This window comes from Salmo trutta, chromosome 13 (genome assembly GCF_901001165.1).
Source record: "Salmo trutta chromosome 13, fSalTru1.1, whole genome shotgun sequence".
NCBI classification, from domain to species: domain Eukaryota; kingdom Metazoa; phylum Chordata; class Actinopteri; order Salmoniformes; family Salmonidae; genus Salmo; species Salmo trutta.
In genome coordinates, this window is record NC_042969.1 from 65,586,810 (window position 1) to 65,612,797 (window position 25,988).

At 41.9% G+C, this 25,988-nt stretch overlaps 1 protein-coding gene across 1 annotated transcript in view; it reads left to right on the plus strand.

The window, feature by feature from the left end:
• The window catches only part of pitpnm3 (PITPNM family member 3), a gene marked incomplete in the record, with an annotated part of 144,179 nt that overhangs the window by 15,374 nt on the left and 102,817 nt on the right, over nucleotides 1-25,988 (plus strand). The window contains 1 exon segment of the mRNA XM_029773191.1: nucleotides 11,682-11,777. Within this exon segment, the coding sequence (XP_029629051.1) occupies nucleotides 11,682-11,777 (96 nt within the window).

The window sequence follows — 25,988 nt, forward strand, 5'->3', positions numbered from 1 at the left end:
ATCAATGTTGATTGAACCAGTGTGTGCCCAGTGTGAAGGACCTCATCCAACTGATTCATTTCTACCGAGATGAAAGTGGAAACATAGCCGTGCTTTTCAGCTTCATGTACTGGTAAATTGAACTGGTCACAGTTGAATTGTTTACATTTTCATTTGATTATTATGTCTGGATCTCAAAGGCTTTTGTCAGTCTGCAGAAAAATAAGCACAGAGACACCAGACAGTCCTTGTCTTCTGTGTTTCCTGTTTGTAACACGACTCAGTAAGACCATTTCACTGTTAAAGAAAAGTTAAAGAGGAGAGATGGGGATTATCACAGAAATCACGGTTGAGCAGACAAGTAGCTTTTGTCCTCAGAACTCATTTGAGAGAGTAAGCAGCACCATAAATAACCCAGACAAACACATTCCCTAGACAACATTGTTTTCTGCATTAATGGCTTCGGCTGACATCGTTACTGTAATTATCTGATAGTTTTGATCCTTCATTTATTTTCAGGCATACTCAACATAATAACTCTGCTTATTGATAAGATCCAAATTGAAAGCTGAAGAAGAATAAACAAGACCAATGATTGCAGTTGAATAAATTAATTTAGAAAGTAATTACGTAGTTTGGTTAATTCTGTATATCTTCTCTGGCAGCTTTGCTGTGTGATGGGCTGAATAATATTATTCCCTCTGTTCTTCTCAGTCCTCAAACATGTCTTCAGTTTCTCAAACAGCTACCAGCTGCCAACCTGACTGGCTGACAAGGGACTGAAACAAGGAAGAAAATGCAGCCTCATTATGCTCTTAAATCCGGACTACGTTTGAAACTTAAGTAAATGAATTAATGACCCTGCACTGAGGTGCTTATGACCATCAACCATTAGGCAAGCTTTTGGTACTTTAATGAGCTGTGTACTTCAAAGCAAGTTAGGTGTTGTAGGCTATTGCCGGTGCACCTCTTGCAGCTGATCAATTGATGTTATAATAATCTTTGTATTGTAGTCATCTTCATTCCTGGAGTTAGACTCATGTCCCCATTGAGTATAGACTATTTATTTATATACAGTGCATTCGGAAAGTATTCAGACCCCTTGACTTTATCCACATTTTGTTACATTTACAGCCTTATTCTAACATTGATTAAATAGTTTTTTTCCCTCATCAATCTACAAACAATACCCCATATGACAAAGCAAAAACAGGTTTTAAGACATTGTTGCACATTTATTTAAAAAAACTACTTAAATATCACATTTACATAAGTATTCAGACCCTTTACTCAGTACTTTGTTGAAGCACCTTTGGCAGTGATTACAGCCTCAAGTCTTCTTGGGTATGACACTATAAGCTTGGCACACCTGTATTTGCGGAGTTTCTCCCAATTTTCTCTGCAGATCCTCTCAAGCTCTGTCAGGTTGGATGGGGAGTGTTGCTGCACAGCTATTTTCAGGTCTCTCCAGAGATGTTCGATTGGGTTCAAGTCCGTGCTCTGGCTGGGCCACTCAAGGACATTCAGAGACTTGTCCCGAAGCCACTCCTGCGTTGTCTTGGCTGTGTGCTTTGGGTCGTTGTACTGTTGGAAGGTGAACCTTCGCCCCAGTCTGAGATCCTGAGCGTTCTGGAGCAGGTTTTCATTAAGGATCTCTCTGTACTTTGCTCAGTTCATCTTTCCCCCGATCCTGACTAGTCTCCCAGTCCCTGCCCCTGAAAAACATCCCCACAGCATGATGCTGCAACCACCATGCTTCACCGTAGGATGGTGCCAGGTTTCCTCCAGACGTGACGCTTGGCATTCAGACCAGAGAATCTTGTTTCTCATGGTCTGAGAGTCTTTAGGTGCCTTTTGGCAAACGCCAAGAGGACTGTCGTGTGCCTTTTACTGAGGAGTGGCTTCCGTCTGGCCACTCTACCATAAAGGCCTGACTGGTGGAGTGCTGCAGAGATGGTTGTCCTTCTGGAAGGTTCTCCCATCTCCACAGAGGAATACTGGAGCTCTTTCAGAGTGACCATCGGGTTCTTGGTCACCTCCCTGACCAAGGCCCTTCTCCCCTGATTGTTCAGTTTGGCCGGGCGGCCAGCTTTAGGAAGAGTCTTGGTGGTTCCAAACTTCTTCCATTTAAGAATGATGGAGGCCTCCGTGTTCTTGGGGACCTTCAATGCTGCAGACATTTTGGTACCCTTCCCCAGATCTGTGCCTCGACACAATCCTGTCGAAGAGCTCTACGGACAACTCCTTCAACCTCATGGCTTGATTTTTGCTCTGACATGCACTGTCAACTGTCAACTGTTGTAATGTAACAAAATGAGGAAATAGTCAAGTGGTCTGTATATGTAATGTGCAGCTGCTGTAACATGTAACTTCGATGAGGGGAGGCAGTGATACCCCCCCATCGCCTCCCTCTCTCTCTCTCTCTCTCTCTCTCGCTCTTTCTCATACCTTAGAGGGAGAGCTCAGTCTCACGACCACTCATGTTTGCTACTTCAATCACTACCTTGTTTCCAGAAAAATTATAGATATGCCTGGCTGACTCTCTACCAACAAATTACAATGCTAAACAGTTTAAGTGTTACTTTTTTGATACATTTTCACAATTATTGTTTCCATGTATTATTTATGTATCTTTTGAAACCTCATGTAAGCCCTCAAATATCCCTATTGTCCATGGAATATTTGAGCCATGAAGACATTTGTCATTTTCCAATAACTGACGGTTATCATCTAATGTTACAATCTTATGTCCCATCAGTGAAATCTTACGTTTGGCCTCTATTCAGCAGTGCTGCCAAGTGCTCAACAGGCTGCAGCAGCATAGTGTTCCCTAAACTCTACTCAGGCATGTGATAATGAATTCAGACCCTAACCTCAGTTATTTATTCAAGCATGCTAAATAGTGTTAATTAGAATTTAATGGCTGTTTGTCATGAGGAAGCACACAGGCACTGGGTTGTCGAGCACTGCCTGTATACCTAACCGGGAGCCTGAAGCTGGCTGGGGAGGGAGGGAGGGAGCGGGAGAGAGAGAGAGAGAGAGAGAGAGAAAGCGAGAGAGAGAGAGAGAGAGAGAGAAAGCGAGAGAGAGAGAACAGCACTTTACAGTAGCAGCTCTTTGCCACAAACTACAGCTAGGATAGACATCACTTTTATAGTAACATTTTAGAGGAAGGGTTTTTATCATTCCCATGTTAGTCTCTCTCAAATATCTTTAGTATGGACCACAGATGCTGGTGGTGACTTACCAATAAGGGAATATACACTGCTCAAAAAAATAAAGGGAACACTAAAATAACACATCCTAGATCTGAATGAATGAAATAATCTTATTAAATACTTTTTTCCTTACATAGTTGAATGTGCTGACAACAAAATCACACAAAAATAATCAATGGAAATCCAATTTATCAACCCATGGAGGTCTGGATTTGGAGTCACACTCAAAATTAAAGTGGAAAACCACACTACAGGCTGATCCAACTTTGATGTAATGTCCTTAAAACAAGTCAAAATGAGGCTCAGTAGTGTTTGTGGCCTCCACGTGCCTGTATGACCTCCCTACAACGCCTGGGCATGCTCCTGATGAGGTGGCGGATGGTCTCCTGAGGGATCTCCTCCCAGGCCTGTACTAAAGCATCCGCCAACTCCTGAACAGTCTGTGGTGCAACGTGGCGTTGGTGGATGGAGCGAGACATGATGTCCCAGATGTGCTCAATTGGATTCAGGTCTGGGGAACGGGCGGGCCAGTCCATAGCATCAAGGCCTTCCTCTTGCAGGAACTGCTGACACACTCCAGCCACATGAGGTCTAGCATTGTCTTGCATTAGGAGGAACCCAGGGCCAACCGCACCAGCATATGGTCTCACAAGGGGTCTGAGGATCTCATCTCGGTACCTAATGTCAGTCAGGCTACCTCTGGCGAGTACATGGAGGGCTGTGCGGCCCCCCAAAGAAATGCCACCCCACACCATGACTGACCCACCGCCAAACCGGTCATGCTGGAGGATGTTGCAGGCAGCAGAACGTTCTCCACGGCGTCTCCAGACTGTCATGTCTGTCACATGTGCTCAGTGTGAACCTGCTTTCATCTGTGAAGAGCACAGGGCGCCAGTGGCGAATTTGCCAATCTTGGTGTTCTCTGGCAAATGCCAAACGTCCTGCACGGTGTTGGGCTGTAAGCACAACCCCCGCCTGTGGACGTCGGGCCCTCATACCACCCTCATGGAGTCTGTTTCTGACCGTTTGAGCAGACACATGCACATTTGTGGCCTGCTGGAGGCCATTTTGCAGGGCTCTGGCAGTGCTCCTCCTGCTCCTCCTTGCACAAAGGCGGAGGTAGCGGTCCTGCTGCTGGGTTGTTGCCCTCCTACGGCCTCCTCCACGTCTCCTGATGTACTGGCCTGTCTCCTGGTAGCGCCTTCATGCTCTGGACACTACGCTGACAGACACAGCAAACCTTCTTGCCACAGCTCGCATTGATGTGCCATCCTGGATGAGCTGCATTACCTGAGCCACTTGTGTGGGTTGTAGACTCCGTCTCATGCTACCACTAGAGTGAAAGCACCGCCAGCATTCAAAAGTGACCAAAACATCAGCCAGGAAGCATAGGAACTGAGAAGTGGTCTGTGGTTACCACCTGCAGAACCACTCCTTTATTGGGGGTGTCTTGCTAATTGCCTATAATTTCCACCTGTTGTCTATTCCATTTGCACTACAGCATGTGAAATTTATTGACAATCAGTGTTGCTTCCTAAGTGGACAGTTTGATTTCACAGAAGTGTGATTGACTTGGAGTTACATTGTGTTGTTTAAGTGTTCCCTTTATTTTTTTGAGCAGTATACTTTAGAGTATGTCTGTAATGCCTTTTGGATTACTTCATCGCTTACATAAGCTCACTAATGCCGCTCATTTCATTTTAAAACTACTTGAGCAATTTCTCCCCACTCTCACTCTTGATATGCGTCATCAGAGGAAAAAAGTCTATGTTGAAATCCTGGTCCTGTGCCATAATCCTGTGCCGTATTATACACTCACATTCCCTCCTCCCCCATTAGCTGTGGCCATTAGGCGTTATGCTAAAGCAGGAGAAGAGGCCTGATAGCCTTCCTCCTCACTGAGCTCAATGCAAGGTCTGTTGTCAGAGCTAAGCTATAGAGCAGACCTCTGCACCCTCTCTGCCCCTCAATGGGCTGTCAGTTGTCAATGTAAAACTCACTACCTCTGACCCTGCCTATGTCTGTAGTGAACCCCAGCACTGACGTATGTGTCCGTTGCTAGGTAGGGAGAAGTCCGGGCAGTATACTGTAGGTAATGAGTGAGATTTTGTATCAAATGGCAGACTAAGCAGGTTACTATATAAAGACGTGTGTGCATTCTGCTGTCTCCCTGGACGAGCAAAGCAAACTATTATCAAAACAAAAATATCTACAGGGATGACATCTTGAGGGTGTGTGGGTATTCCATGTGGAAGGTGACAACTGAGCGATTTAGCACATTTGATGGAAAGATCACCTCCTCCCCTGTTCCCCAGACCTCTCTTTTGCACAATTTTTCTTTGGCTGTGGAAATTGATTTTAATTGTGTGTTAAAATGGGATTTAATAAATTAGAAGATATTAATGAGTATGTCCAATCCACAGAAGACCCGATGGCTCTCCTCATTATTTACCTTTGCCCCCTTCCACCCTAGCCTGGTTGCAAGTCTGTCTCTGCTCTTTTGCCAACTCCTTATTGAATTGTCATGCGAATTGACAATTTCCCCCTCTACAAATCACAGTCACAAATCACAGAGTCAGAGCACATTCATACAAAATGTTCTGTATTCTACATATTACATCCTGTTTGTGTGGGATTCAATACATGTCCAGTGGACAGGTGAACCAGACCCAAGTACTCTTTCCACTCTGTGTTGAGAAGAAAAGAACAAGCACACCAAAATTGGTTTTGTGAAAGTTCCCAGAACATTCGTTAGGCGCAGCAAATGTTTTCATAACATAACAACTGTCCAGTTGTGCTGATGAGTATAGAATGTTGGTATAAAATATTTGCCTGATGTTGCAAAAACTATCCTAGAACGCATTTAATGTGTTATTTAAAGGTTCCCAGAATGTTTCATTATGTTGTGGGAACAATCTGGTGAGAACTCTGTTGGGACATCACAAAACATATGTTCACAAAAGCAAAAAATATTGTCTTTAACCTAAACAAATATGCTATGAATGTCATAAAATCTGACTTATTTGGAAATTGTGGAATGTGCAAAATTGTGGAAATGTTCTATGCAACCTTTGTGAATATCAAAATGAGGAAAATGGTGACGGATCTGCCTGAAAAGTCAGACCACAGTAAGGGTCCAGGACGGTGGAGAGACAGACAGAGAGACAATGAGGGCCAGGCAGAGGATGAGCAGATTTCTTGAAGAGAGCTGCATTTTATTTTAAGGAGATTACTGTATGTTTTTGATTAAAAGGGATTTACAGTATATCTATGGGTTCTGAGTAGCCCAGATGCAGAGGGTCCGGACATTATCCTTCCCTGTAGCTCAGTTGGTAGAGCATGGTGTTTGCAACGCATGGTGTTTGCAATGTCAGGGTTGTGGGTTCGATTCCCACGGGGAGCCATGTATGAAATGTATGCATTCACTACTGTAAGTCGCTCTGGATAAGAGCGTCTGCTAAATGACTTAAATGTAAATGTGCTGAGTTTCCCCCTAATGGCTCTAAGGGAATAGCATGTGAGCAGTTATTGCTTGGCCAATTCTACATTTATGCACCACAGTATGATCAAAGCCGGGGTTTCTAACAACAGACATATGTACTGAGAACTCCCATGTACCATCCATACAAACATCGTTTTTTTTCTCACTTTTTTTAGTCTTTACTGTGGTAAACTCCATTATAAAGAAGAGACTGAGTGTGAATCCCATTGAAACAATAACATAATACAAAGTGCATCTCCCAAAGCTCTTCACATATTATTGAGCTCTATTTATATGAATCTATCTTTATTTGTTTGCAAATCTTCTCCAACTTCTTGTTTTACATCTGATGATAGGGACCAACAAAAGTCCTACATATATACTGAATATACAGTACCAGTCAAAGGTTTTTCTTTATTTTACTATTTTCTACATGGTGTAATAATAGTGAAGACATCAAAACTATGAAATAACACATGGAATCTTGTAGTAATCAAAAAAGTGTTAAACAAAATCAGAATATATTTTATATTTGAGATTCTTCAAAGTAGCCACCCTTAGCCTTGATGACAGCTTTGCACACTCTTGGCATTCTCTCAACCAGCTTCACCTGGAATGCTTTCCAACAGTCTTGACGGAGTTCCCGCATATGCTGAGCACTTGTTGGCTGCTTTTCCGTTAAAAGTTAATTTGGGGAATTTCTTTCCTTCTTAATGTGTTTTGACCCAATCAGTTGTATACCCTACCTTGTTGTGACAAGGTAGGGTATACATGAGGACTGCCACAGGAAAGGAAGACCCAGAGTTACCTCTGCTGCAGAGGATAAGTTCATTAGAGTTACCAGCCTCAGAAATTAGCAATTAACTACACCTCAGATTGTAGCCCAAATAAATGCTTCACAGAGTTCAAGTAACAGACGCATCTCAACATCAACTGTTCAGAGGAGACTGCTTGAATCAGGCCTTCATGGTCAAATTGCTGCAAAGAAACCACTACTAGAGGACATCAATAAGAAGAAGAGACTTGCTTGGGCTAAGAAACACAAGCAATGGACATTAGACCGGTGGAAATCTGTTCCTTGGTCTGAGGAGTACAAATGTGCAATTTTTGGTTCCAACCGCCGTGTCTTTGTGAGACGCAGAGTAGGTGAATGGATTATCTCCGCATGTGTGGTTCCCACCGTGAAATATGGAGGAGAATGTGTAATTGTGGGTGGGTGGTTTACTGGTAACACGGTCAGTGATTTATTTAGAATTCAAGGCACACTTAACCAGCATGGCAACCACAGCATTCTGCTAGAGGTCGACCGATTATGATTTTTCAACACCGATGCCGATTATTGGAGGCCCAAAAAAGCCGATACCGATTAATCAGCCTTTTTTATTATTTATTTGTAATAATGACAATTACAACAATACTGAATGAACACTTATTTTAACTTAATATAATACATGAATAAAATCTATTTAGCCTCAAATAAATAATAGAACATGTTCAATTTGGTTTAAATAATGCTGAAACAAAGTGTTGGAGAAGAAAGTAAAAGTACAATATGTGCCATGTAAAAAAGCTAACATTTAACTTCCTTGCTCAGAACATGAGAACATATGAAAGCTGGTGGTTCCTTTTAACATGAGTCTTCAATATTCCCAGGTAAGAAGTTTTAGGTTGTAGTTATTATAGGAATTATAGGACTATTTCTCCCTATACGATTTGTATTTCATATACCTTTGACTATTGGATGTTCTTATAGGCACTTTAGTATTTCCAGTGTAACAATATAGCTTCCGTCCCTCTCCTCGCTCCTACTTGGGCTCGAACCAGGAACACATCGACGACAGCCACCCTCGAAGCAGCGTTACCCATGCAGAGCAAGGGGAACAACCACTCCCAAGTCTCAGAGCGAGTGACGTTTGAAACGCTATTAGCGCACACCCCGCTAACTAGCTAGCCATTTCACATCGGTTACACCAGCCTAATCTTGGGAGTTGATAGGCTTGAAGTCATAAACAGTGCAATGCTTGTAGCACAGTGAAGAGCTGCTGGCAAAACGCACGAAAATGCTGTTTGAATGAATGCTTACGAGCCTGCTGCTGCCTACCACCGCTCAGTCAGACTGCTCTATCAAATCATAGACTTAATTATAATATAATAAACACACAGAAATACAAGCCTTAGGTCATTAATATGGTCGAATCCGGAAACTATCATCTCAAAAACAAAACGGTTTTCCTTTCAGTGAAATACTGAACCGTTCCGTATTTTATCTAACGGGTGGCATCCCTAAGTCTAAATATTCCTGTTACATTGCACAACCTTCAATGTTATGTCATAATTACGTTAAATTCTGGCAAATTAGTTCGCAACGAGCCAGGCGGCCCAAACTGTTGCATATAGCCTGACTGCGTGCAATGAACGCAAGAGAAGTGACACAATTTCACCTGGTTAATATTGCCTGCTAACCTGGATTTCTTTTAGCTAAATATGCAGGTTTAAAAATGTATACTTCTGTGTATTGATTTTAAGAAAGGCATTGATGTTTATGGTTAGGTACAGTCGTGCAACGATTGTGCTTTTTTCGCAAATGCGCTTTTGTTAAATCATCCCCCGTTTGGCGAAGTCGGCTGTCTTTGTTAGGAAGAAATAGTCTTCACAGTTCGCAACGAGCCAGGCGGCCCAAACTGCTGCATATACCCTGACTCTGTTGCAAGAGAAGTGACACATTTTCCCTAGTTAAAAGAAATTCATGTTAGCAGGCAATATTAACTAAATATGCAGGTTTAAAAATATATACTTGTGTATTGGTTTTAAGAAAGGCATTGATGTTTATGGTTAGGTACACGTTGGAGCAACGTGTACCTAAGCGATTATATGCAACGCAGGACAGGCTAGATAAACTAGTAATATCATGAACCATGTGTAGTTAACTAGTGATTATGATTGATTGATTGTTTTTATAAGATTAGTTTAATGCTAGCTAGCAACTTACCTTGGCTTCTTACTGCATTTGCGTAACAGGCAGGCTCCTCGTGGAGTGCAATGTAAAGCAGGTGGTTAGAGCGTTGGACTAGTTAACCGTAAGGTTGCAAAATTGAATCCCCGAGCTGTCGTTCTGCCCCTGAACAAGGCAGTTAACCCACCATTCCTAGGCCATCATTGAAAATAAGAATGTGTTCTTAACTGACTTGCCTAGTTAAATAAAGGTGTAAAAAAAAAATTGGCGTCCAAAAATACCGATTTCCGATTATTATGAAAACGTGAAATCGGCCCTAATTAATCGGCCATTCCGATTAATCGGTCGACCTCTATTGTGCACTACTTTTGACCAGGGCCCATATGGTGTGTCTCCATACACTCGACTGTAAACAAATGTAGTCCAATGAAATGAACCAGGCTGAACCCCTGAAAACCCATTTTCAATAAGTATTAGCTGTGACAAGCTCCAAACCCAACAATGTAGTAATTAATGTAGGACTAAACCTAACATAAGGTAGAACAAAAACACACAATAAATAAAAATAAGAAATAAGAAGAACACGAGAAAGTAAGTAAGCATACTATATATATGGTCAGTCAGTTCTAGTAGCCAATTTACAATGTGCAGTGATACTGGAGTAATAGAGGTAGATACTGTATGTATAGAGGTAAAGTGACTAGGCATCAGGATATATGAAAAACAGAGTAGCAGCAGCGTATATGATGATTCTATGTGAGTGGGTGTGTGTAGAGTCAGTATAAATGTATGTGCATATTATGTGTGTGTGAGTAAATTATGAAGTGGGTGTTTGTGCATGTGTGTTGGAGTATCAGTGTGAGTGTGTATGGTCCTGTGAGTGTGCATAGAGACAGTGCAAAAAGTAAATTCAAGGGTCCTGTCGTGAAAGGTGCTGGCCTAGTCCAGGCTGTTGTTGAGCATAGACTAACCTATCCTCCATTTCATGACTCTAATAGAGAACTCCAACGTTTGAGACACCCATCCCTCAATGAGATATTAACAGTGAAAACATTTGACCTGATGGAGTCCTGTAAGAAATGAAAAGCTCATTAATTCCTGTGTAGCGATGAGGAGAAGCGGGCCGTAGGAGAGAGAGAGACGGAGAGAGTGAAAACAGTGAGGGCAGAGAAGGTGCCATGGTAATCAAAGCCATTTCAACATCCAGTATGGTACTCTGCAAATGTCATCTGGAAGTAGATAATATAGGAAGGGATGGAGGGATGAGGGGATGAAAAGAGCTGAGATCAAACATAAGCAGCCTGGTGTTGTTGTGTTGTGGAATAAAGGCTCTTAGATTGTCAGACACTGGCTGTCTGTGTGCAAAGTCGGGAAAGCTCACACAACTCAATTAGGTGACATTTTTCTCTCCCATTGCAGTTCTTTGGGGGTTACCGCAATGGAACGACTTACTTTGTCACTTTCACTTGTCATTGATCTTGTTTGAATTTAATAGTACTTAAAGGAAGAATCGTTGGTTGTCTGAAAGTCATTTCTAATGAACGTTATTGCCTTTATCTGGCATTACTTTATTAACACTGATCTTAGAAGAACAGAGCTTGAGGGATCTCTCTAAATACTCCCTCTTTCTAGTCCTGAAGAATGGGAATTTGAGGAACTCACTGGGACAGTAGCCCACCTAGATATGGAGCCACCCTCTCCAATGTTTTATGGTTCATAGAGAATATGAGCGGGCTAACCTCTGAACTCAATTGGTTTGCTTCAGAGCCTTATATTTCTTTATATGAGCCCCCTTCAATTTCTCAAAATAGGGCTCTGGTTTGCTTGATTTGTGCTCTGAAACACTGGAGGCCATTGGAGCCTCTCTGCCCAAGGCCCTACAAGCTAATGCAATTGTTCTACTGCCGTTTATAGACAGAAGCTGAAAGGAAAAACCTAAAGATTCACATAATTCATTTGTTCTTGAATACTCTGAATAATGACATGATGCCGTACATAGACGTTTCTCCTGACATAGAAATTGATCTGTTTTTCTCTTTCTACCCCTAAGCCGCTTCCCGCCAGCACAGTGCCTCCCACTGGCGGATGCAGGACATTGCACAGGAGTCTGTTGACAGCTCAGATGAGGAGTTTTTCGATGCCAGAGGTTAGTTTCATTTTTTCCTTTGATAACACCCGGAGAGCTTAGTTCAACTCTCTCTCTTTCCTGTCTTTCTTCCTCTCTCATCTTCCCCTTATCTCTCTTCCTTTGTGAGCACCCTGAAAAGTGCCTTATCCTATCACATGGGTCAGGTTGGTCTTACATGCCTGCCAGGCTGATATATCCTCAGGCTTCCTCACATGGGAGTTTTTTTTTTAGGTCTTTTGAACAGTGAAAGGGGAATCATTTGAACTGTAATGCTAGAATCACACATCACCAGGGAATTTGCATGCAGCTTGGGATGTGGTCAGGGGAGCTATTTAACGTGGGTCAATGATTTCTGTTTTGATTTATTGGAGAGAAGTCTATCTCCAGGCTTTGAGAGAGGCTGATTGCTAATGCAAAACCCCCGGTGGGAAGATAGAAGCGAAGGAAGTTGACTCAGTTGTATAACAGTAATGGTTGCTGATCACTGTTGAGTGGATTCCCTACAGGAACACCGTAGTAACAGGTGTGTTGTTGCTCTTAACACCAGGCTCATGGTGAAAATCGTAGGTGGTCTGGAACTATTGTCCCTGTCTGGAATGGAGAGCATCTGTTGCATGTTGCTTGTATGCTCTGTCCTTCCAGCTTTGTCCAACCAAATGTCTTTGTCCTTGTTAACTAATTTCCCTCAAGATAAATACATCTCCAGTCCTTAGTTGTACCTATGTAGTGCACTATATAGGGAATATGGCGTCATTTGGAACACCTCCTTGGGACCTGAGGAAGATAAATCCTGTCCTGGATGCGACCCAAGACCCTCTTTATACCTCTTGTGGAAACGCTAGGGACAAATGTTATCAGTGCTTATGCCGGTTTTTCATTTCTAAGCACAGAGGATATTTCTTCTGGTGAGGTCATCCTGGCAGTCTCCATCTGCTGTGTCTGTAGTCTAAGAATAGCCCTGTGATTAAGCAGATTATCATCATTAGAGGTGGTAGTTAAAGTGTAAAATATGATAAGCGCTAAGGAAGGGAGAGGCTTTAATGGAAGGGAAATCCTCATGGAGCACAACACACCCACACACACACCCACACACACACCCACACACACACACACACACACACACACACACACACACGCACACGCACACGCACACGCACACGCACACGCACACGCACACGCACACACACATACACACATACACACGGAGCACCACGTCATCACATCAGTAGCATGGGCCTTCGACCGTATTGTAATATAACAGCCAGGGAAATGCGTCATCATGCATGCCTTGTTTATGAGCAATCATTTATATGGTTGTATCTGTCGTTTAGGAATAGTGGTAGCATTATTCAGCAGGTTTCAGTTGGTTTGTTCCTATAAAGGATTCCATGTTCCCAGGGAGTTTAGATAAGCTATCACGCCCACTGGGGTAACTGAAAATGTTAATTACGCAGATTCTTTGCTTCAAGTGCTTTTCTTTTAGAGAGATGGTGTCTCGCTCTGACCTAGAGAGCTGTTTTTTTCTCTGTTTAGTTAGGTCAGGGTGTGATATAGGGTGGGCATTCTATGTTTGTATTTCTATGTTTTGGCCGGGTATGGTTTCCAATCGGAGGCAGCTGTCTATTGTTGTCTCTGATTGGAAGCCATACTTAGGCATCCTTTTTCCCATGGTTTGTGTGGGTAGTTGTTTTCTGTTTTGTTAGAGTAACCTGACAGAACTGTCGCTGTCATTTTTGTTTATTTGTATTCAGTGTTCATTTTCATTCAAATTTACGATGAGCACTCAACACGCTGCGCCTTGGTCTCCTCTATACGACGCCTGTGACAGATGGATAAGAGAGATTACGTCAAACCAATTCTACAGTATCTTAACACATTTCATCCAAATGTATTATTAACTTGCCTAGTTAAAGGTAAAAAAAACAACAACAACAAAAAACGTCAAATTTCTGTCATTTTGTGTAACACAATTTCAAAAATAGCAGCACATTATTCAGATAAACACTTCAGATTTATCTAGCCTCAACATAGTTCCACTTCTCCTGGTGTACACTGCACAGCTTGCCTCAGTGACAGACAACAGAGACCACAATCCTCGTGTCAAGGCTCAGGAGAATACCCAGATGCAGACAGTTTCGAAGTAACAAAAGTTTATTACAAAACAGGGGGGCAGGCAAACGACAGGTCAAGGGCAGGCAGAGGTTGGTAGTCCAGAGCAGAGTCCGAAAGGTACAGAACGGCAGGCAGGCTCAGGGCAGGCAGAATGGTCAAAAACCGGCAAAGCTGGAGACAGACAGGAGCCCGTCACCATCTTGGAGGGCAGTCCAAGTGATTAGCCAAGCAAGGGAAGTTTGCAAAGTAAGCCCCTCAGCCCTCGTTTTTAGTTACATTTTAGTCATTTAGCAGACGCTCTTATCCAGAGCGACTTACAGTAGTGAATGCATACATTTGTTTTTGTACTGACCCCCCGTGGGAATCAAACCCACAACCCTGGCGTTGCAAACACCATGCTGGCGTTGCAAACACCATGCTCTACCAACTGAGCCACAGGGAAGCCAGTTGAGTTTGCGAGTGTACAATTATGTTCACTTCGGGGCCTGAAACTCCCCATAATTCAAATTGTGACAATTGTACATCCACTAAGAAAAATCAGCCAAAAATGAAAACGTCAAGGTCAATATGGAGTCAACATACAAGTGAAAGTAAAAACGAATGTAAATTAATTTCGAAATTGTGCTATTAATGCACGACGGCACAAACAGGTCTCGTAAAAGTAATGATGTTTTTGTTTGGTTAGCTTTTGGAAGTTGTAGAAATAAAAATGTTTCCTTCTTCAGACGTTCCAGCTAGGCAGGCTAATGTTATTTAGCTAATTAATTTGCTAGCTATCATACAGTAGGCTTATATTAATAATTATATATTTCATTTAAGTAGACATGCAATCATAATTGACTGTAGCGTATACAAAGCACCCACAAGCTACCAGTGGCTGAAAACACAATCATCGCGGGATGAACGAGTGAGGGTGGTCCATTTAAAAAGCATTCCCTCGCCCTGCAAGTGTATACTCGTCAGACGTCATGATACATTATCAGGACTGTCCTCTTACAGTTTTTTTAATCACTTTGGCACTAATTTCAGAACCTTGATGTCATTTTTCACAACTCTAGACACAAAGCTCACAACCGATGATCAAAGTGCACATTTTTCACAACTCTTAACACTTTTTCCAGTTGCTTGGATACAACACACTTAAAGCTAAGATCATTTGTTCATTGAACTAAAATCACCTGTTCAAAATGACACAACTTAACATCAAAGTATTACCATTTCAAAATGCAATTCACACATTACATCTGAGATTACTGTCTATTCATTTCATTACAATGATCTAACTATCAATTGATACAACTGCTCAAAATGATAAGTAACTGTTGCATTACTCTTAATGCATAGTTTTATGGAAACTGACAAACAATATTCCATGTTTAGATCATGAAAGTTTTAGGATAACGAGATCCATTGACACTAATTACTGTGGAACATGAACCAATTGGACTACATTATCTATGGATGTAATATTTCATCATCATTCTTTATCAGACACTGTTTCTATGGTCCCATGTACCACTTTTCCAGACCATGTTTTCAGACTTGACATTACGGTACACTCACCGGTCAGTTTATTAGGTACACCTATCTAGTACTGGATAGGACCCCCTTTTGCCTCCACAACAGCCTTAATTATTCACGGTGTTGTACGTTAAGAGATGCCCTTCTGCACACCATTTGGGGCCTTTCTGTTAGCTTGAATGAGTCTGGACATTCTCCTCTGACCTCTCTCATTAACAAGGTGTTTTTGCCCACAGAACTGCCGCTCACTGAATGTGTTTTGTTTATCACACCATTCTCTGTAAACTCTAGAGACTGTAGTGCGTAAAAATCCCAGGAAGGCAGCTGTTTCTGAGATGCTGGAATCACCATGTGTGGCATCAACAATCATACCACGGTCAAAGTTGCTTAGATTACGCATCTTGCCCATTCTGATGTTTGGTCGCACAACAACTAAAGCTCTCTACTCTATATACCCTATATATTGAGTTACAGGCAGCCACATGATTCTCTGTTCGAAGGAGCAGGCTATTCACGTTAACACGTAGGTGTACCTAATAAAGTGGCCAGTGAGTGTATGTATGCAGGCCCTTATAATTGCTTTTCCAATACTGCCAGCTCGTTACTGATGATTGATTTCACAGTGTGGTACATAGTGAGTACATAGTGAAATGAGTGGTATCCACCTACAACAACATAGCGATAACATGGAGCCGGCAGGTGATCCAGTCACAAGAGAGGTCAAGCAGTGGGAGAAGGAAGACGAGGAAGACGTGGTGGTCAAAGGAATGGCAGGGGATAAGCACCCCTTCTGAGAGGTGGTCTATGGGCCTCATTTGAGAGGTGTGGGGGAACGTGGTAGAGGACAAGGCCACGGACCAAGACAGCGGCAGCAACAGCAAAGAGTGTCCAATGAAATACGAGCAATAGTTGTAGGCCATGTCGTAAATCATGGCATGACAATGACTGAGGCAGCTACAATGATTCAACCAAACCTCAGAAGATCAACCGTGGCCTCAATCATCAGAACTTTCCACAATGAGAACCGGTAAGTCTTCAGCATGCACTAAACATTAGGCTACTCTCAATTATCAAATGACTGTATACTGCATGCCAATGTGTACCACAGAGTAGGTGATGTGACTGAAATGTGTTCTTACGGTAATTTTCCCTGCAGAATTGAGACTAGGCCAAATAGGGGAGGCTGAGGCAAAATTCTGACTGACCAACAAGAGCGGGCTGTGGTCAATTTGGTTCGGGCCAGAAATGATATCCGCCTTACAGAAATTTGGCAGCACATCTTGGACAATGACGACATGTTCAACAATGTGGAAGCCATAAGTTTGCCGACTATTGCACGCATGCTGAAAAGGCACCAGGTGTCTGTAAAACAGCTATACCAATGTGCCTTTTGAAAGAAATTCAAACAGAGTGAAGCAACTGAGGACTGAGTATGTTCAGGTATGTTCAGTTTCAAGATGCCTGTTGTGAAAAATTACCCCAAAATTCTACATCATTGTAATCAGTAATTCTCTTTCCAAAATGTCTTTTTAGAGGGTGATGGAGCTGGATGCTGACGAAAACCATCAGAAATTCCTCTTTTTGGATGAGGCAGGCTTCAACCAAGACAAGGAGGAGAGGTCGGAATTTCATTGGCCAGCGGGCAACCATCCAAGTGTGCGGCTATATCGGAAGATGGTGTGGTGGGACACAGACCTCGTATTGGATTAAATAATGCAGCTCTCCTTGTAACCTTCCTTGATGAGCTAAATCAGGTCTGCAGAGCTGATGGTGTGACCCATGTCATTGTGTGGGATAATGTCAGATTCCACCATGATCAAATGGTGCAAGCATGGTTTCAGGCCCATCCACAATTTACCACCCTGTACTTACCCTCATACTCTGCTTTCCTTAAACCGATTGAGGAATTGTTCTCCACATGGAGGTGGAAGGTATATGATAGGCGCCCTCACAAACAAGCCACCCTTCTCCAGCCATGGATGACGCATGCAATGACATCACGGCAGACCAGTGTCAGGCCTGGATTTGCCAATGCCAAAGATTCTTCCCAAGATGTTTGGCTAATGAAAACATCCATTGTGATGTGGATGAGAACCTGTGGTCCAAATTGACAAGACAGGGTTGATGGGAATATAGAAGTACAGTAATCAATCCTTTGTTTTGCTTTTTACAGTAAGCCAGGTGAGGAACACTGCAGTTGACATTTTACTGTATTATTTTTTCTTTTTTGTAGCTAATTATTTTTGCTTTGATTCAAAGAAACCTATGTTGTGATTTTATTGTATTTCATCAATACATTTCAGATTTTGTTCAATGATTCCACTGTGTCTGTAGTATTCTCTCTACTAGTTCATTTACAGGGATGTATTTAAGTGTAGTAGCATAATGAAACATGTATCACATATTTTGTACAACAATATTTAATGATTGTACGAACAACTACATAGTGAAACTATCGGTATCTTGTGTGTGGGTGATCTAAATAAATGTTCCTATTGGTTTTTAATGATAAATGAGTTATTTGAACCATTGTTTCTGCGAGTGCAAGGTTTCTTTAAAGATATGAATGCACAATGCAATGTTTTGAACATTGGACAGCCTGTGTTACAAGTGATGGCCATTTTGAGTTTTGTGTGTGTGTGTGTGTTATCACCTAAGTGGTGTGAATGCACCCTGAGTAATTAAACACAATTCACTGTCAAACCGTGAACAAATCTGACTGACGCTAATTAGTAGTGCACTGGAGTATGCAGCTTGTGTACATGCACACATACACGTTTGTACACACCCACACACACATCTCCACACATATTTGGTTGTCACGTATGAGACATGTGCTGTTCATCCCTTATCACTGTGCTGTGCCACAGAGCAGAACTGTCTGAGAAATATATTCCATCTGACTGGCAGAGTCACTAGGGTAAGGATTCCATGTGACCTATAAAGTGTAACAGATTTACCCTGGCACCCCTATATCGCTCCCGCTCACTATGTCTCACTACAGCATGAAATACCCATGCTTAGAGAGATGTTTAATTACTGCATAACATTGAGAGTAAACAATGGGAAGAGGGAAGGCAGAGGCTCTATTTGCAAAATGGCAGCAGGTAAATTGGACCGATATCTATTTTGTAGCATTTTTCTCTCTTATTATTATGGGGGAGGGGGGGGGGGGTTGTCTCCATGGGAAGCATAATAATGGGTTTTGAACAAAGCTCCACAACAAAACAGACAAGCTCACACTGCATTATTCAAATGTCTTGTGCCGCATTGTGTTGTGTCCCTTTCCCTCTGCAAACAGAATGAGTTTGAAGTTATTGCAGTTGGAGAATGAACTGGTAACTCTCAACTATCTGCATGTTTCCACAGTTCACATTCATATGTAATGAGGGGTTTCTGGCCCACCACACAACAGGGGATTTCAATTACAAGTCCAGATGTTAGCGCCCGCAGTCAGCTGAATTGGGGAAAGTGCCAGCCAGTTGTTCTCTGAGGCTTTTCATCTCTGGATGTCATTATACTGTAGTCTTTTGATTGGTCTGTGCTTTGCAGCATTGCGGCTCACCAATCGCGCCTCATCCCGTAGTCTTTGATTGATGCATAATATTGGAATAGCTTTGTGGCCGCCCACCTGTTGTTTTTGAAGCATTAAAGTGTGATGGGAAAAACCTTGGAGAAACCTTTCAAGCTTACATAAAAGCTCCCCTACCTCAATCAATGAAAAAATGTAACCCCTTACGCAGAAAGTATTTTGTGTTCATAACAGCATTATCAGTGTAGTATATTCATGAAAATATCAAGAGGGAGAGAGGATGAAGTTGTTTTTTGTGATTGATAATAATGCCCTCTTGAGGATAAGATCTTTCAAAAATAAACCACAGCAAGCTAATAAAATGGTGGTAAAATGTCCTGAGATTTGAAGAGATGGGCTTGCTCTTATTTACAGGAGGGATGGTTGGCTCTAAAAGTTATATTCTTAGGAGCATGTAATTAAGTAATGTCAGGACAACTTGTTTTCTCCTGAAATAATACTACTCTTAGGGAGAGCGAGAGAGAAAGCAAGCGTGAGAGAGAGAGATGAATTAAGAGGGAGGAGAGAGGAAGGGAGTAAGAGAGACAGAGAGAGAGATGGAGATGATAATGTTTGAGAGAGAAATGAAGAGGGAGAGGGAAAGACTAAGACAGAGAGAGAGAAACAGAGAGAGAGAGTAGACAGAGAGAGAGAGATGGAGATGATAACGTTTGAGAGAGAAATGAAGAGGGAGAGGGAAAGACTAAGACAGAGAGAGAGAGACAGAGAGAGAGAGTAGACAGAGAGAGAGATATGGAGATGATAACGTTTGAGAGAGAAATGAAGAGGGAGAGGGAAAGACTAAGACAGAGAGAGAGAGACAGAGAGAGAGAGATGGAGATGATAACGTTTGAGAGAGAAATGAAGAGGGAGAGGGAAAGACTAAGACAGAGAGAGAGAGACAGAGAGAGAGAGATGGAGATGATAACGTTTGAGAGAGAAATGAAGAGGGAGAAGGAAAGACTAAGACAGAGAGAGAGACAGAGAGAGAGATGGAGATGATAACGTTTGAGAGAGAAATGAAGAGGGAGAAGGAAAGACTAAGACAGAGAGAGAGACAGAGAGAGAGATGGAGATGATAACGTTTGAGAGAGAAATGAAGAGGGAGAAGGAAAGACTAAGACAGAGAGAGAGACAGAGAGAGAGATGGAGATGATAACGTTTGAGAGAGAAATGAAGAGGGAGAAGGAAAGACTAAGACAGAGAGAGAGACAGAGAGAGAGATGGAGATGATAACGTTTGAGAGAGAAATGAAGAGGGAGTGAGTAAGAGAGAGAGAGTGGGAGTGTACTGTATTATACCACTAAAGCTATCACGATGAGCTCCTGGGAGTTAGGATGATTTCAGGATGATTAATGCCGTCACCCACGCCATAAAGCTCCAGACCAGTAAAACCACAAGAACGTATTAGACTGTCACAGATATCCAGTGGTGTAAAAGTACCCAATTGTCAGACTTGAGTAAAAGTAAAGCTACCTTAATAGAAAATGACTTCAGTAAAAGTGAAAATCACCCAGTAAAATACTACTTGAGTAAAAGTCTAAAAGTACTTGGTTTTATTTTTATTTATTTTTTTATTTCACCTTTATTTAACCAGGTAGGCAAGTTGAGAACAAGTTCTCATTTACAATTGCGACCTGGCCAAGATAAAGCAAAGCAGTTCGACAACATACAACAACAGAGTTGCACATGGAGTAAAACAACATACAATCAATGATGCAGTAGAAAAAAAAATAAGACTATATACAATGTGAGCAAATGATGTGAGATAAGGGAGGTAAAGGCAAAAAAAATGCCATGGTGGCAAAGTAAATAAAGTATAGCAAGAAAAACACTGGAATGGTAGATTTGTAGTTTGAAGAAAGTTCAAAGTTAAAATATAAATAATATGGTGCAAAGGAGCAAAATAAATAAAATAAATAAATACAGTAGGGGAAGAGGTAGTAGTTTGGGCTAAATTATAGATGGGCTATGTACAGGTGCAGTGATCTGTGAGCTGCTCTGACAGCTGGTGCTTAAAGCTAGTGAGGGAGATAAGTGTTTCCAGTTTCAGAGATTTTTGTAGTTCGTTCCAGTCATTGGCAGCAGAGAACTGGAAGGAGAGACAACCAAAGGAGGAGTTGGCTTTAGGGATGACCAGAGAGATATACCTGCTGGAGCGCGTGCTACAGGTGGGTGCTGCTATGGTGACCAGTGAGCGGAGATAAGGGGGGACTTTACCTAGCAGGGTCTTGTAGATGACCTGGAGCCATCTATACTTAAGTATCAAAATTAAATGTAGTTGCTAAAATATACTTAAGTATCAAAAGTAAAAGTAAAAATAATAAAAGATTACTTATATTAAGCAAACCAGACAGCACAATTTTCTTGTTTTTTTTATTTACGGATAGCCAGGGTCACACTCCAATACTCAGATATCATTTACAAACAAAGCATGTGTGTTTAGTGAGTCTGCAAGATCAGTGGCAGTAGGGATGACCAGGCATGTTCTCTTGATAAGTGTGCAAATTTGACAATTTTCTTTCCTGCTAAGCATTCAAAATGTACCGAGTAATTTTGGGTGTCAGGGAAAATGTATGGAATAAAAGTAAAAGTTGTGAAAAATATAAATAGTAAAGTAAAATACAAATATCCCCAAAAACTACTTTTAAGTAGTTCTTAAAAGTATTTTTACTTAAGTACTTTACACTACGTCAGAAAGCATGACATCTCCATCTGAGGGACGAGCGTCATGTAGGAGTGACGCCACCTGATTAGAAAACAATGGAGGCAGAGATGGACACAGCAAATCTTCAAGACAAACAAATATACTCCAGAAGTCACTGCCGTGGGTTGGTCAAATGACAAATGCCCTGTTGCTGAGGCTGTTCTCATTAGTATTGTCATGGCCTCACAAATGACAGCTATTTGAGGGTCACTGTGTCACGCCCTGACCTGAGAGAGAGGGTTTGTTTCTCTATGTGGTTAGGTCAGGGTGTGGGGTGGGCATTCTATGGTGTCTATTTCTTTGTGTTGAGCAGAGTATGGTTCCTAATCAGAGGCAGCTGTCTATCGTTGTCTCTGATTAGGAGTCATACTTAGGCAGCCTTTCCCCCCACCTGTAGTTGTGGGATCTTATTTTTGTTCTGCTTGTTATTGGCCTGCAAGACGTGATGGTCGTTTGCATTTGTTTATTATTTTGTTTAGGTGTTCTGTTTTATAATTAAATACAAAGATGAACACTCACCACGCTGCACCTTGGTCTACGCCCTTTGACGGTCGTGACACACTGGTAGTATTGGAGAAAGGAAATGGAAATATCAATATGACAGCTTCCAATCTAGTGAGAGCTGGAGCTCACTGGAGTGCGTTGTATATTCTCAGTGGTCTGTGTTGTCTTTGACCAACCCACAGCAGTGACTACTGGGTCAGAAGGCGACACATTGTGTCTGTCTGTGTGACGGTATCACAGCTCTGTGACGGCTGTGACTGACTGAATGCTGTCTGTTGACGGTGTTGACTGAGTCACAGTGTTTACTCACCTTCCCAGACAGACAGAGCTGAGGATCAAGACCTCTATAACATAATATGTTTGTCTTGAAGATTTGCTGTGTCCATCTCTGCCTCCATTGTTTTCTAATCAGGTCACTCCTACATGACGCTCGTCCCTCAGATGGAGACGTCATGCTTTCTGACGTAAGACAATGTCTCTGCCACAGTGTTCTCAGACGAGGCTGCTCTACTGAGAGGAGATTGGAGTGAGATTGGAAGGGGTAGAGTCAGTAATAATTTTTCAAGAGCACTATATTTTCTAGTTGGCTCGATATCTGCAGTGCAAGATTTATAACTATCTGAGTAGACCTGAGTGTATATATAGTACCCCTGATGACAGCAAACAAATGCAAGTTAATATATTTCTATTATTCATGAAGTATGAATCAGTTTTAGTCTAGGTTTATTAACTGAGTATTCTCACTGTAGCACAGCGTTGACTAATTCGCATTCCATTTCCTTTTTATATGATCATGCAGTTTGATAGGACCTAGCATGAATTTGAATAGAAACAATGTGTTAGAGTATGTCAAGCCCTAGTTGAATAAAGGTTACACAATCAAGACAGTGTCAATCAACTTGTCCTATGATATACTGTACATCAATTATTATGGGGCTGCTTCATTTGATATGCCTTCAATAGGATGTGGATTCTCCCAGGTAATGCTTTGCCTTTGCATGGCTGTGTCTGCCATTGTTGTGACTTAGCATGCTGTTCATGCTCACTAGGTCTCACCTCATCCCTTTAATGTATCTTAAGGAATCAACAAAGCTTTAGAGTCTCTGTGCTTGGCTCTCAGCATTATGGAGATGGATGGAGTAATAGACTTCTCTTTGATAGATAGAGAGATGCACCTTTTCCACCCTTTGCACACCAGACAGCTTCCATCTCCGTACAACCCCCCCCCTCCTTTTACCAATTACTCTGTATATTTCACAAGCCATCAGTTGTATCCACTAGAGTGAGGAAAATCTCCCATCATTCTGAGAGAGTGCTCTCAATTCCAGGCGACCATGCAGGCAAGCCTATGCCAGCTCAACTGTCACCATGCTTATTGACGTGTGGTGTTGACAAATTTATTCTGCGTTAATCCTGATTTGTTATCTGATTACATGGTTTTGAATAATGAGTTGTATTTGTCAGAGTGGGCCTAATACAGATCATATTTACTGTTGGGTTTAAGCCGCTTCCCTGATTTAAATTGGTAATAAATGGCTGCTGGAGACAGATTGCTTCACCCATTATCGTAGGCTACCACTGCAGCCACTCATTGTAGACCCATTACTAATGTATTACCATGGCATTGTACTCAAACACTTCTTGTACTTTGAAATTAATGTGGCTGCATTTTGTCAGAATATATTGTAACAGCACTAGTGATGGGAGGCTTGGGCTTTCAGAATGTATCTTGCTGCATTTACTTGAAATGTAACTACAGCCAACAGACACCATGCCACTGGTTTTCCATGTAATTGTTTGTCACTTGACCCATGCTGGTAGTGACTTACTGGAGTCATACACTGCTGAAAATGGAAAACAAGCATAAGCAAGCCAGACCAGTGCTACACTGAGTCTCACACTCCCTGATTAGAACATTCTATTTAAAACTCCTTACCTACCTCATATGTTGTTTACACATTTACCTGGTTGTGCAGTGTGACCTGTTATTAGTGAGGGCAGCAATTTGGTCTCATGCATTTAGAGCCAACAACAGGGAAAGAGGTTTTTCAGCCTACATAGTGATTTGGCTGACTGTCTCTTCAATTCCAATCTTTCACATCTATCTCTCTCCTGCTTGACAAGCATGCCTGGAAAGTGGGATAAAAATGTGAATTGTGGATGTCACATAGGTGTGCCCTGAGTAGACACGGTGCCATCTGTAGAAAGATATGTTTTTAGCAGGATCCATTCTTCATCTATACTAATCAGAAATATAAACGCAACATGTAATGTTTCATGAGCTGAAATAAAAGATCCCACAAATTTTCCATACACACAAAAAGCTTATTTCTCTCAAATTTTGTGAGCAAATTTGTTTACATCCCTGTTAGTGAGCATTTCTCCTTTGCCAAGATAACCCATCCACCTGACAGGTGTGGCATATCAAGAAGCTGATTAAACAGCTTGATCATTACACAGGTGCACCTTGTGCTGGGGACAATAAAAGACCACTCTAAAATGTGCAGTTCTGTCACACAACACATTACCACAGATGACTCAGGTTTTGAGGGAGCGTGCATTTGGCATGCTGACTGGAGGAATGTCCACCAGAGATGTTGCCAGAGAATGTAACGTTCATTTCTCTACCGTAAGTCGCTTCCAAAGTTGTTGTCGAGAATTTTTCAGTATGTCCAACCTGCCTAGGACCTCAACAAACCCGGCTCCTTCACCTGCAGGATTGTCTGAGACCAGTCACCTAGACAGCTCATGAAACTGAAGAGTATTTCTGTCTGTAATAAAGCCCTTTTGTAGGGAAAAACTCATTCTGATTGGCTGGGCCTTGCTCCCCAGTCGGTGGGCCTATGTCCTTCCAAGCCCACCCATGGCTGCGCCCCTGCCCATTCATGTGAAAGTCATAGATTAGGGCCTAATAAAAAAATATATATTGAAGGATTTCCTAATATGAACTGTAACTCAGTAATATTGAAGTTGTTGCATGTTGCGTTTATATTGTTTTGTTTATGAATGTCTTCTCTGTTGCTCCAGGCTTGGTCACAGCAGGTGTAGGCTAAGACGGTTTTTGCAATGTTTTTAACAGATGAATGCAATGTCTTACGGTCTTTGTCTTGTAAATAGTGTGCTGTGTTCTCCACACTTTCTTTTGTGCTGCAAATAGTCACTTGACATTGAGTAATTAGTTGTGTTGTGGATGTAAAGGAAAGTAGATAAGGTTGGTTTGTTGAATTGAGCCCGTGTGTGTCACTGTTCTAGGTCTTTTTAGTTGGTTAGCGACTTAAATGAATGTCTCTCTCTTCCTTTCCCTTCTACCTATTTATCATCTCTTCCTCCCCAAACATCTGCTCCTCTATTCATGCCAGTGGGCTACTGTCGCTCCTCCTTTATGCTACCCATCTTCCACAGCCTTTATAATGTCATGTCCTGATCGACTCGAGCTCTACTTTTACACCCGTATTCAATTATACTTGCAAATCAAAGTTATGTAATGACCATTATCATATGCTGTAGCTAGGCTACAGTCGATATTGTTGTTGTAGCGGCTGTTGCAAGGAGAGGACCAAGGTGCAGCGTGGTACGTGTTCATGATGGTATTTATTAAAACTGAACACTGAATCAAAAAACAAAGTGGAACAAAACGCAACAGCTCTGTCAGGCGAAAAACACAAGACAGAAAACAACTACCCACAAAAACCCTGTGGGAAAAGGCTACCTAAGTATGGCTCCCAATCAGAGACAACGACAGACAGCTGTCCCTGATTGAGAGCCATACCCGACCAAAACAAAGAAATACACAAATCATAGAAAACGGAACATA